This window comes from Corvus brachyrhynchos, unplaced genomic scaffold (assembly GCF_000691975.1).
Source record: "Corvus brachyrhynchos isolate BGI_N302 unplaced genomic scaffold, ASM69197v1 scaffold65, whole genome shotgun sequence".
NCBI classification, from domain to species: domain Eukaryota; kingdom Metazoa; phylum Chordata; class Aves; order Passeriformes; family Corvidae; genus Corvus; species Corvus brachyrhynchos.
The window spans coordinates 2,108,657-2,121,481 of NW_008238365.1; the positions used below are offsets into that span (position 1 = coordinate 2,108,657).

Genomic DNA, 12,825 nt, shown 5'->3' on the forward strand with positions numbered 1-12,825 from the left:
CTTCCCCGGCGATTCTCCCGACAAATCCACCCCCTTTCCCAGCTTTTCCCGGACCGAGTTTGGGCTCATCCCGCCGTGTTTGGGCTGTGGTAGAGGCTGCGAGTGCACCTGCGAGCCTCACGCTGCTCTCCATTGACGCAATCGTGTTTATTTCTTTCAAATATTTGGCAGCGGCCGAGCGGGAGCCGAGGAATGCGAAATCCCATTTGCATCGGATTCCTGCGGAATGGCCCCGCCACCCCGGCAGGCGCCGGCCAATTAAAGATCCATCAGGAGCAAGGAAAACAAACTCATGGATCCCTCACGCTCCGTGTTAGAAGTTAATGACAGAGCCGGCACCTGCGGCGGGAGAGGGGAGTTGAGAGCGGCGCTGGGAGGAACGCAGGGAACGGGGGGTGGGAGCAATTAACAACCGGGAAAAGATGAAGGGAAGCGATTAGGAGGGGGCTGAGTGCGGGCACGTGTGAGGGAGGCGCGCCAGAGGTGCCACGGCCTGGAATCGTGGAATGGTTTGGGTTGGGAGAGCCATAAAGCTCATCCCGTTCCATCCCTGCCACGGGCAGGGACACCTTTCCCAATCCCAGGCTGCTCCAGCCTGGCCTTGGACATTTCCAGGGATGGAGCAGCCCCAGCTTCTCTGGGAAATCCATCCCAGCCCCTCCCCGGCCTCACAGGGAAGGATTTCATCCCAATATCCCATTTATCCCGCCCTAAAAGGCAGTGGGAAGCCATTCCTATTTGTCCTGGCACTCCAGGCCTTTCTCCAAGTCTGTATCCATTTCTTGGAGCTCCTTCAGGTCCTGGAAGGTCACAAGTAGGTCATTCTGAAGCTTTCCCTCTCCAGCTGAACATTCCCAACTCTCCCAGCCTTTCCCACAGCTGCCCCATCCCTCTGGACTCCCCTTGGTGCCCACCTCACTCCAGCAGCTCCGTGTTCCTCCCAAACCCGGATCCAGCCCTGCAGGGAGGCTTTTCCCACCTTTCTGGGAGTTCCTGGGATGCTTTTCCCACCTTTCTGGAAGTTCCTGTGGTGCTTTTCCCGCCTTTCTGGGAGTTCCTGGGGTGCTTTTTCCACCTTTCTGGAAGTTCCTGTGGTGCTTTTCCCTCCTTTCTGGGAGTTCCTGGGATGCTTTTCCCACCTTTCTGGGAGTTTCAGGGTGCTTTTCGCACCTTTCTGGAAGTTTCAGGGATGCTTTTCCCACCTTTCTGGGAGTTTCAGGGTGCTTTTCGCACCTTTCTGGAAGTTTCAGGGATGCTTTTCGCACCTTTCTGGAAGTTTCAGGGATGCTTTTCGCACCTTTCTGGAAGTTTCAGGGATGCTTTTCGCACCTTTCTGGAAGTTTCAGGGATGCTTTTCGCACCTTTCTGGAAGTTTCAGGGATGCTTTTCGCACCTTTCTGGAAGTTTCAGGGATGCTTTTCGCACCTTTCTGGAAGTTTCAGGGATGCTTTTCGCACCTTTCTGGAAGTTTCAGGGATGCTTTTCGCACCTTTCTGGAAGTTTCAGGGATGCTTTTCGCACCTTGAGTTCCTGGGGTGCTTTTCCTGCCTTTCTGGGAGTTCCTGGGATGCTTTTCCCGCCTTTCTGGGAGTTCCTGTGGTGCTTTTCCCGCCTTCCTGGGAGTTGCTGGGATGCTTTCCCACCTTTCTGGGAGTTCCTGGGATGCTTTCCCGCCTTTCTGGGAGTTCCTGGGATGCTTTTCCCACCTTTCTGGGAGTTCCTGGGATGCTTTTCCCACCTTTCTGGGAGTTCCTGGGGTGCTTTTCCCACCTTTCTGGGAGTTCCTGGGATGCTTTTCCCAGCTTTCTGGGAGTTCCTGGGATGCTTTTCCGACCTTTCTGGGAGTTCCTGGGATGCTTTCCTGGCTCCCCAGCCCAGACCTTGCAGGGTTTGGGGTCAATCCTGACCCTTCCCCTTGGCTCCAGGGTGTCCGGCCACGCTCTGTTCCCATTCCCAGCTGGAATAACCCCCCCAGCCCCACTCGGGAGTGACTCCAGCAGCTCCAGCTCCTCAGCACCGCTCCCTCCCCCCCTCCATCGATCGGATTTATTAAGCCATTAAATGATTTTGCTGTTTCAGAGCTCGCTCGATAAACGCCGAAGCCGCGACAGGAACGACCTTTCCCGTGGGCGGCTCCCAGGGAACAAAACCTGCAGCGCCTGCATCACCCTGGAGCTGCTCCCTCTCCTTCCTTTGGGATGTTTTCCATGGAAAAACGGGCGGCCAGGGCTGGTTTGGCAGCGCCGGGTTGGCTCCTGGCTGCTGAGCGAGTGCTGGGATCAGGGGGATGCTCCCAGCCCTGGGGCAGGGTTGGGGTTTTCCCACCCTGGGGGGGTGATGGAGTGAAAATTCCTGGGTTTTCCAGGCCTGGAAAATGACATAAAACTGGGAGAAAAGGAGCTGATTGTTCTGTATTAACCTTAAAACAGGGGCAAGAGGAGGAGGAGGAAGAAGAAGAGGAAGAGGAGGGGAGCCTCGTGTTTGCACCACGCCCCATTCCGGAGTCTGGATCCCAATTTCCCAGCGTTTTGCCCCATTCCGGAGTCTGGATCCCAATTTTCCAGATTTTTTCCCCATTCTGGAGTCTGGATCCCAATTTCCCGGCATTTTGTCCCATTCTGGAGTCTGGATCCCAATTTTTACAGAATTTTTCCCCATTCTGGCGTCTGGATCCCAATTTTTACAGAATTTTGCCCCATTCTGGAGTCTGGATCCCAATTTCCCGGCGTTTTGCCCCATTCCGGAGTCTGCATCCCTCCACATCCCAGCCTGGCCTCACCCCCAGGGACACTGAGGGAAGGCACCTCCTTCATTTTGGGGACAACACTGAGGTTTTACGGGATCTGCTGCGGATTTTGGTATCAAACCCACCCTGGAGCCCCATCAAAAGGGGGATATTTTTTTTTTTTGGAGGGGGATTTGTAAATCCACGAGCTAAATCCATGCTGGGAGAGGAGATGGGAGAGATCCCAGAAGTCGGATTTTCCAGCGGCTCTTTTGAACCGCGGGCTTTTTTTTTTTTTTTTGGGTCGTTACTCTCTTTTCCATCATCATTATTATTATTTTGAAATTGGGTCTATCACAACCCAAAAGGGAGAGCTGATATCTCGGAATATGCAGCAGAAACGTTTCCTCGCCGGCTTTAAACGGGAAAAAAAAGTGAAATGTTTTAAGTGTTACAATGGAATATTATTAGAAGGGCACCGGCAGGACGGGAACTCGCTGCTGGCACAGCAATGAAAGGAGAATAAAATCCAGCCCTGAAAGCTCAAAGCCAAACGGTCGCTTCCAATCCCTGAGTTTTATTTTATTATATTATTTTTTTTCCATTAGATATATATTTTGAAAGGCGAAAAAAAAAAAAAATCAAAAATATTCATTTCAGAGCACGGTTTTTGATCCCGGCAGATTCCTAAAACCTCCCCTGATTTGCCAGCAGAAAATTGAATATTGGTTAAAAGAAACTCGAGATGCTCCAGCTCCACCCTCCCCCCCCGTGCCAGGCTGGGGAGGGAGGAGGGGGGAAAAAATAATTAATAAACTTAATGAGCAGAGCAACAGCGCTGATAAAACGGGAAAATCTCCCACCCCTCACGGCTGGGATCGGAATTCCTGGGTCTCGCCACCACTTCCAGCCCTTGGAAAGCTTTTTTATCTCCCCGAGGCCATCGCGTCATTAGCAGCTAATTGATTTTTCTCCCAACATCTTGGCGATGGAGCGGGGCCGCATCCTGGTTTTGCAGCCGGACAGACGGACGGACCGCAGAGCTGAGCCTTGTTCCCGCTTTTCCCTCTTTTCCCGCTTTTCCAGACCCCTCCCAGACTGGAATATTTTCAATATTTCCCCCCTTTTTTTTAAATTTCACCATCGCTGCCTGCAGGGGATGATCCACGAGGGGTTGGAGCGGGCTTGGCTTTTGGTCTGGAAAAGGGAATTAGGGCTCGGCAGGGAAAACCTGGATCTCCAGACCCTGATCCTAAATTTTGGAGCCACTCGGGGATGCCCCAAGCCCGGGCACCCCGGCACGAGTCCAGCGGCGGATCCCGGGATCTCCAGGAAACCGGAATTCCTGCCAGGAAAGCCGGCGGGAGGGGAGAGATAAATTAGAATTAGTTTTAATAAAACGGGGCTCGTTTTTAATCAAGGCCGGAGCGATTTTTCTCCGGCCTCTTTGCGCGGAGAGGATTTTCCCTGAAAAATGGGCGAATTTTCATCTCTCGCCGCCTGCAAATTAATTCCTGCCTGACAGCCGTGGTGCTTAATGGAGATAATAACAATTATTCCTGCCCCAGACAGCTCCTCCGTCCTGCGGGGCCGCGCCTTTCATTTTTCTCCCTGGATTATCCTAAATCCTTCCCCAGGCACAGAAACCCTCGGGAGGGGGGAGACACTCGCGTGGTTTGAAGCCCTGTGGGTTCTCCCGTGCTCCATCCATCCCCTCGGGTCGTTTTGGTGGGAAAAATGTGGGATTTGGGGTCGGATCCGCGGATTGCAGCGGCTCTGTGGGGTCGGGGCGGTGCCACATTCCCAGGAATTATCCAGCAGCAGCACCCCGGAGAGACAGGGCCCAAATCCTCGAGAGATGAAGGGAACGGCGCTGGAAAACCGGGATTTGCAGCGGGAATGGGGTCAGGACAGGGCTGGGAGGGAGCCCTGGCTGAGGGGTTTGAGGTGTTGGGGCTCCAAAAGCCTCGGGGACAGCGGAGAAAAGCGGGAATAGAAAACATCCTCGAGGAAAAGAGGCTGGAGAGGGACCGGGGGGGTTTTCATGGCCTTATGGCATCGCGGGAGTGTGGAAAATCCCTTTTATCCCAAGATCTGCTCTCCCTGGACATGCACTGGGGGCGGCAGCTCCAACCTCGCCTCTTCCAGCACCTCATCCCTCCATCCCCGCCGCTCAGGCCTTTCCCGGGGGCCTGGAGCCACGTTTTTCCCGGCCTGGAATCCTTAATCCCCTCCCACGGCTCGGGATAATCTCCCTCCATCCGCCGAGGCCCGCGGGCTGCAGCAGGAGCTGAGAAAAGCAGCACTAAAAGAAGGCGGCCGTAATTTCGGAGCCAAATTGGGTTTTCCACCGCTTTCCCCGCGCGGGGCCGTCCTTCCCTCACATCCCTGCATCTTCCCAGCCCCGAATTCCCGCATTCCCGCATTTTCCCTGCGCCTCTCCTCGCCCCCGGGATGTTTTGGCAAAGCTGCATTTCAAACGTGTGCTCCCCACGCAGGGCTGGGAGGGGCTGGGAGAGGCTCTGTCCTCCTTCCCAAAGCCTGGAGAGCTCCTCTGGAAGTGGTTTTATTCCCATTAATCCCACAAATATTTTCCTGGTGTCCCTGCTGAGGGCAGGGACACGGCACAGGGATGATGGTGCTGGGATAAGGAGTAAAGATTCAAGATTTTGGGATGCCGGGGCACTTCTCAGCCTCTCCTTTCTCCAAGGGGTCTGGAATTAGCTGTGCCAGGACCCAGGATCCCCCACAGCTGCCCCAAAAATGCCCCTGCTCCCTCCTGGATGCAGTTTGCCTTCCCTGCAGTTGGAAAGAGGGGGAAAACATCCCCCAAAAAGCAACATTTGGGATAAAATTTGCTTTCCCCTGCTCAGGTGTGGCCGCTCCGCCTGACCCAGGGTCGCCCATCTGGCGCTCCGGGTGGATTTTGGGGAGCTGAGACCGCATTGTGACCCCCCCATCCATGCTCTGCATCCCAAAATTCCCCCTCTGGAAGCGCCGGGCCGGCTCTCCTGGCACTGCCAGCCCCCGCCCCGAGCTCGTGGCAGCGATTACCGCCCGCTCCTCGCTGCCATCCAGATCACAGCGCCTTTGATCCGCCGCGTTTTCCTTTTTGCTGCCATCTCCCATTCATCACCGCACCATTTCCTGACTTCAAACTCTGAAAAACACACCAAAAGCTCCTTTTTTTTTTTTTTTTAAAAAAAAGGGATGGTTTCCCTAAAGGGACGGGTGGTGACACCCTCCTGTCCCCTCCGAGGCGGGGGCAGAGGGGACGCAAACAGCTCCGAGCTCCATCCCTGCTGTCCCTGAGCTTTGGGATGCTCTCGCTGATCCCTTAATTAAGGCTCGCCAGGAAGAGGGGAGGATTCAGAGTGGAGCCATCGGTCCCTAAATAACCCCGGGCCCCAAAAGAGCCTCTGCCCCCCCTCCGTGGGTGCCCGGGGCGGGGGCTCCTCACCCCGCTCCTCCCCCGCGTGATCCCCCCCGCGCCCGCCACCGCCGCTGGAAAAGGTTCTTTTAATCAAGGGTAATTTTATGCATCATTAATAGCAGGCGTTGATTAGAAGGAAGGAAAGTTCAGCCGAGGGGAAGATGAAAGGAGGAGGCGGTTGGGGAAGGGGGCAAAGGAAGGGGGTTTTGGGGGGTTTGGGGGACAAAGGGGTTGTCTCGATGCTGAAGTTGGCGACAGAGCAAGGGGGTTTTTGGGGGGTCCCTGGGTGGTTGAGGTGCTTCGTGCTCAGCGCCTGGGTGTCCCTGCTGTCCCCTACCGAGGTGATGGGATGCCAGAGGCCCCATCCTTGGGGATCCCTTTGGATCAGGAGATTGGGGATAAAGGGGCTCTCCCGATGCTGGAGCTGCCGGGAATGAGGGGAGGATTTTGGGGAGCCCCACACAGCCCCGAGCAGCGCACACAGAGATTTTTCGCTTCCTTCCTTAACTCCATTTTCTGCATTAAAGCGCTTTGGAGCGTCTCCTGCATCAAAGGAATCTCAGCCACGGGCGAGGGATCAAACCCGCCCTGAAATTCCCGCTCCCTTGGGGCAGGAAATGGAACCATCGATGCCCCACAACTTCCCCCGACCCCGCTGGCTTCTCCCTGGCTGATCCCAGCAGGATTTGGGGCTGGACGCTGATCCCGGGGGTCTGAATGAGGCCTGGTGCAGTGTCCAGACCCAAATCCTGCTGGGATCAGCCAGGGATTCCCATCAACCCCACAACTTCCCCCGTCCCCCGCTGGCTTCTCCCTGGCTGCTCCCGGCAGGATTTGGGGCTGGAAGGTGCTCCCAGCAGGATTTGGGGCTGGAAGATGATCTTGGCAGGATCTGGGGCTGGAAGGTGCTCCCGGCAGGATTTGGGGCTGGAAGGTGCTCCCAGCAGGATTTGGGGCTGGAAGCTGCTCCTGGCAGGATCTGGGGCTGGAAGGTGCTCCCGGCAGGATTTGGGGCTGGAAGGTGCTCCCAGCAGGATTTGGGGCTGGAAGCTGCTCCCGGCCTGTCAGACCCCCGGGCTCAGCCCAACCCTGGGGTTTCACCCCAATTTCCCGCGGCTGCCGCGCTCCCTGGGAATGAGTTCCGATGATTCCTTGGAGACCGCCCCGTCTCTCCCTCCTCTTCCTCTTCCCGACCTTCTCCCGCTTGTTTTTCCCTCCGAACGAGGGCACGCCCGTAAATTTAAAGCCTCCACGAGGAAAACAACATCTGTTTACCCTCCTCGGATGCGCGGCACGAGGGGAGAAGGAGGGAACAGGCACCCGAATGTCGCCTCCGTGGATTAATTTTTCATTCACCCCCGGGAAAAATCCATCCCCAGCTCCTCCAGGCGAGGTTTCCCCTCTCCACCTCCATGGAGAAGGGACGGAAAAATCCCCGCCTCGGTTTAATTCCCCAGGATATAAAACCCAAACGCCCTGAGCGCCTTTGCTGATGGGGTGTGAATTTACGAGGGTTCACCCCCTAAAAGCTGCCGGGAGAAGCTGCCGGGGGATTCCCGCACCCCTCGGGGATGGATGGTGATGGAGAGCTGGGGGCTGGGAAGGGGAAAGGTTCCTGCTGGGATCTCCCAGCGGAGCTCGCACATTCCCGGCGAAACTGCGAATCCCCCGGCGGGGAAGCGTTGATGAGCATGAAATAAATTACGCTTAATTGGATCAAAACATCGCCGCCGCTTTGTTTCCTCGCCGCCGCCGCCGCCGCCAGCTGCCAGGTGTGGCGACAGCGGTGGCACCAGCGGGGACGGGATCGGTGCCCGCTGTCCCCGCCCGATGCTGCTCTGAAATGTCACACGAGTGAAGAGGTGGATGTTTAACTAAATCCCATTTTCCCCCTTCCCTCATCCTTTCCCGAGGATCCATGGACGGCCAGCTGCAGACTTGGAGTAAAATATATTAAAAAAAAAAAAAAAAAAAAAAGCCCCGAACTTCCTCTGGAATATTAACCGTAATGAGATCAACTTAATTGAACGGTTTTACGATGTCATCCTCATTTCCCTCTTTAATTAGGTCCTTCTTCCATCACCACACGAATCCGTGGGATTGTGAACTTCCAGGAGCGCTTCGTTAGCGACAGCAGCGAGAGCTGGAGTCAGCAGGAGATGCTGGAGCAGCTCCTTTCGGGAGCTTTGAGGGAGGGAGCGATGCCGCGGGGGGCAGAATTCCCGTGGTTTTGGTGTTCGGGAGGTGGCAGGAGGAGGTGACACTGAGCCCTTTGTCCCTTCTGATGGGAGCTGTCCCTTCCTCACCTCCTGTCCCGACCAGGAATTAATCGCACTTAGGAGCAGAAACAAGCCGCTAAAATCGGGATAAAATGAAAATAAAGAGGATAAAATGAAAATAAAGTGGATAAAATGAAAATAAAGTGGATAAAATGAAAATAAAGAGGATAAAAGGTGAGCTACGGCTTTGGGAGGCACTGGGGACTCGGGGCACGCTGGGAACGGGGTGTGACAGCCCGGGGCAGGACCCGAGGTGCCAGCGGGGCTGTCGCCAACCCCTCCCTGGCACCGTAAGGATCGGGATATCCGGAGCATCCCTTCCCTGTGCCCCCCTGATCCCTGCTCGGGCACGGCCACGCTGTTGGTGACAGCACCAAACACCCCTTTGGGCAGGCCCTGGCTCATCCCTGCCGCAAAAATCCGGGAATTCGGCTCCTTTTTCCCAATCCGGCCTTCCCAGGGATCGACTCCAAGCGCAGGGAGAGGAAGATGCGGTGATCGAAGCATCGCGTGCCTGCGGCCGATTCGCCGTAGGAGAATCAGCACCCAGGCGCTTCCCGTGGGATCTGGGCGGGCTGGGAGCTCCCTGAACTCACAAAAACTTGGAATTAGGGCAGGGCCGGGTCCGTGCGAGGCGTTTGCCCCGCGTTTTCCCCGCTCCCCGAGGGCTCCGAGCAGGTATTTAGAGGGGAGAGCACTCAGTGCATTAGCGGCGTCTTCTGCTCCTCGCACGCAGCCGGGCTGTAATTAATCATTTATACAGCCCTGGGACCCCCGGCAGCGATTCCAGGGAGAAATTAAAGCTCTCCAGCTCCTCTCCCGCTCCTCTCCCACCTCTCCAGCTCCTCTTCCTCGCCGCTTTAGCCCGGCGAAGTTCTGACAAGGTGATCAATGATCGGGCGGCGGCTGCGGCGCGGGGGGGGGAAGCTCCGAGGGCGGAGGGAATTAGAGCAGAAAAAGGGGCCTGGAGGAGGCAGCCCGGCCTAATGGAGCAGCCGGGGGAAAAAGAAAGGGAATAAAAAAAGGGATGAAAGCCGCTGCCCCCCGGCTGAGTGCACGTGGTGCCGCCGAGAGGGAAACTGGGACCAGTTTCACCAGTGCCGGCTCTGCTTGCCGGCCCCAGAGATGCTCCAGGGCTGCCCTGTTCCCTCCTGGATGCGGTTTGCAGCTGGAAAGAGGGGGGAAACAGCCCAAAAAAGCAGCATTGGGGATGAAATTTGCTTCCCCAGCTGCCTGAGGACTCCTGGGATGGGCTGGAGGGGCAGCACAAGCTCGAGTAGTTTTGGGGTCCGAGGGAGAAGAGCCAAAACCCACGCGGGTAAGGTTTGAAATCGGCCCCAACCCAACAACTCGTTGGCTAAAATCCCGTGGAGAGGGAGGAAAAAAATAAAAATCCTCGGTCCTTAAAAATGCAAATAACATGGGCCGCTGAATGTCCTTGTTTGTCTGTAATTGCAAAATTCCTCGACTCAATCAGCCAAAGATAAACTGCGTTATTTAGGAGCAATTTGAAGGCAGACGGATGGAAAACAATGGGCCGGATTCGGCTCTCGGCGGCTCAGGAATGACGCCAGGATCCCGCCGGGATCAGCTGGGCCCTGCGGGGCTTCTCCCCCTTGGATGGAGACCGGGAATTGAATCCAAAGGCAGCGCCGAGGGGATGCCCCTGCCGGCAGGTGCCTGTCTCCTTCCAGGGAGTTTTTTCCTCTTGGATATTCCCAGCTGGATGGGATCCACAAGGATCATCGAGTCCAACTCCTGGCCCTGCAAACCAACCCCAAAAAATCCCACCCTGACCTCCAGCAGGTTTGGGACCGTGACCATTCCCTGGGGGTCCTTCTGTAGTGGGTATTTCTCTGCAGAATTCCCAAATTTCTTCCAGCTGCAGCATCCTCCTGGTGGAGGCACAGCCCGGATGGGCCCATCCTGCTGCTGCATCCCTGGGGTTTCTTTAATTTTTAGGGAAGAGGAGGCAGAGGGACTCAGCTGGCACATTGTGCTCCCACATCCCTGGAGTTCATTTAATTTTTAGGGAGGAGGATGCAAGGAGCAGGAGCAGCATCCAGGGATTTATAAAGGACAACTTTCCTGGTTTCCACGCTGGAAATAAATCACTTTGGGACCATCCCCGCCTGTCTCTGCTCTGCTGAGCTCTGCCCCAGCCGCCACATCCACGTCCCTGGGAGGGAAGAGCCGTGGCTGTGGCTGGGGGCCCCCCTGGAGCTCTCCGCCGGGTGCCAGCTCGGGCTCGCCGCGCTCCCTCCTGCCCGGGAATGCTCGGATCCTCTGCTCCATTCCCTGGGAAGTGGGAGTTTGGATGGGTTCGTCCCTGTCTGCATTGCAATGGCTCAGAGGAGCTTCCCAGGGTGCTGGAATCCAGCTGGAGTTGGTGTTGGCTTTTCCATGTGAAGGAAATCCACTGCTGCCGAATGGGGCTGGGTGCTCATCTTTGCTGGGTGCTCTCCCTTCCCTGGGTGCTCTCCCTTCCCTGGGTGCTCATTCCTCCCTGGATTCTCATCTTTCCCTGGATTCTCATCCTTCCCTGGATTCTCATCTTTCCCTGGATTCTCATCCTTCCCTGGGTGCTCGGCTTCCCTGGGTGCTCATCCTTCTCTGGATTCTCATCCTTCCCTGGGTGCTCATCCCTCCCTGGATTCTCATCCTTCTCTGGGTGCTCAGCTTTCCTGGATTCTCATCTTTCCCTGGATTCTCACCCTTCCCTGGATTCTCATCTTTCCCTGGATTCTCATCTTTCCCTGGGTGCTCATCCTTCCCTGGGTGCTCAGCTTCCCTGGATTCTCATCCTTCCCTGGGTGCTCGGCTTCCCTGGGTGCTCATCCTTCCCTGGATTCTCATCCTTCCCTGGATTCTCATCCTTCCCTGGATTCTCATCTTTCCTTGGATTCTCATCCTTCTCTGGGTGCTCAGCTTCCCTGGATTCTCATCCTTCCCTGGATTCTCATCTTTCCTTGGATTCTCATCCTTCTCTGGGTGCTCAGCTTTCCTGGATTCTCATCTTTCCCTGGATTCTCATCCTTCCCTGGGTGCTCATCCTTCCCTGGGTGCTCATCCTTCCCTGGGTGCTCATCTCCCTTGGGTGCTCTCCCTTCTCTGGATGCTGTCCCTTCTTTGGGTGCTCTCTCTTTCCTGCGAGTTCACCTTTCCCTGGATACTCTCTCTTTTCTGGATGCTCTCCCTTCCCTGGGTATCCTCCCTTTCCCAGGCCCTCACTTTTCCCTGGCCACTTCCCTTCTCCTGGGTGTTCACCTTCCCTGGATGCTCCCTCTTCCATGAGTGCTTCTCCTTCCCTGGCTGCTCACCTTTTCCAGGCTTCTTTCCCTTCCCTGGCTGCTCTTCCTTCCAAGGGTGTCCTCTCTTCCCTGGATTCTCAGCTTTCCCTGGCTCATCTCCTTTCCTGGATTCTCTCCCTTCCCTGGATTCTCTCTCCTCCCTGGATGCTCTTTCTTCCCTGGGTTCTCACCTCCCCTGGATGCTCTTCCCTGGATTCTCTCTTCCATGGATGCTCTCCCTTCCCTGGATGCCCTCTTTTCCCCAGGTTCTCACCTTCCCTGGGTGCTCAGCTTTCCCTGGCTGCTCTTTCTTCCCTGGGTTCTCACCTCCCCTGGATGCTCTTCCCTGGATTCTCTCTTCCATGGATGCTCTCCCTTCCCTGGATGCCCTCTTTTCCCCAGGTTCTCACCTTCCCTGGGTGCTCAGCTTTCCCTGGCTGCTCTTTCTTCCCTGGGTTCTCACCTCCCCTGGATGCTCTTCCCTGGATTCTCTCTTCCATGGATCCTGGCTCCTCTTCCTTTTCTGGATTCTCTCCTTTTTCTGGATCCTCTCCCTTCCCTGGCTGCTCTCCCTTCTCCGCCCTACAAAAACCCTACAAACCCCAGCAATTCCACCCCCAATCGTTTCCCCAGCTCTTCCAGGAGCTCTCCCGGGAGCAGCGGGGCCAGGAGGCAGCAGGAGCAGGCAGGAAGGATCCCACAATAACTCCCAACACACCGGTAATTATTTCCCAACCATCCCATTCCCTTTTCTGCGCAGACCTACGAGGATGTAAACACGATTCCCTTTAAAGACATGATCCCGGCCATCCATCACCTCATCCCGACTTTATTATGCTCCACTCTCGGCGTTATAAATTATGATGGGGATGTGATGAGGGACGAGGTGTGCGGATGTTATGGGATGTGATGGGAATGGGATGGGGAATGTGATGGGGGCATCACCTCATCCCGACTTTATTATGCTCCACTCTCGGCGTTATAAATTACATTTTAATGATAAATTACGCACTCCCAATGCCAACCGGGGCCTCCCGGAGCCGGCAAAAACAATAAGAGATTTGTAGGAAGTGAAAATGGGAAAATGCATATTTAAAA

General features: G+C 55.8%; 1 protein-coding gene across 2 annotated transcripts in view; it reads left to right on the plus strand.

The window, feature by feature from the left end:
• The window catches only part of LOC108447136 (formin-like protein 14), a 12,706-nt gene extending 8,565 nt beyond the window's left edge, over positions 1-4,141 (plus strand). Inside the window, exon 2 of one of the 2 annotated variants that reach the window (XM_017736234.1) lies at positions 2,430-4,141. In XM_017736234.1, the coding sequence (XP_017591723.1) occupies positions 2,430-2,794 (365 nt within the window). In that variant the 3' untranslated portion in view covers positions 2,795-4,141. Of the gene's footprint in view, positions 1-171; positions 621-2,429 lie in introns of those variants that run through there. The other variant, XM_017736235.1, reaches the window with a different exon arrangement.
• Positions 4,142-12,825: the final 8,684 nt, after the last annotated feature.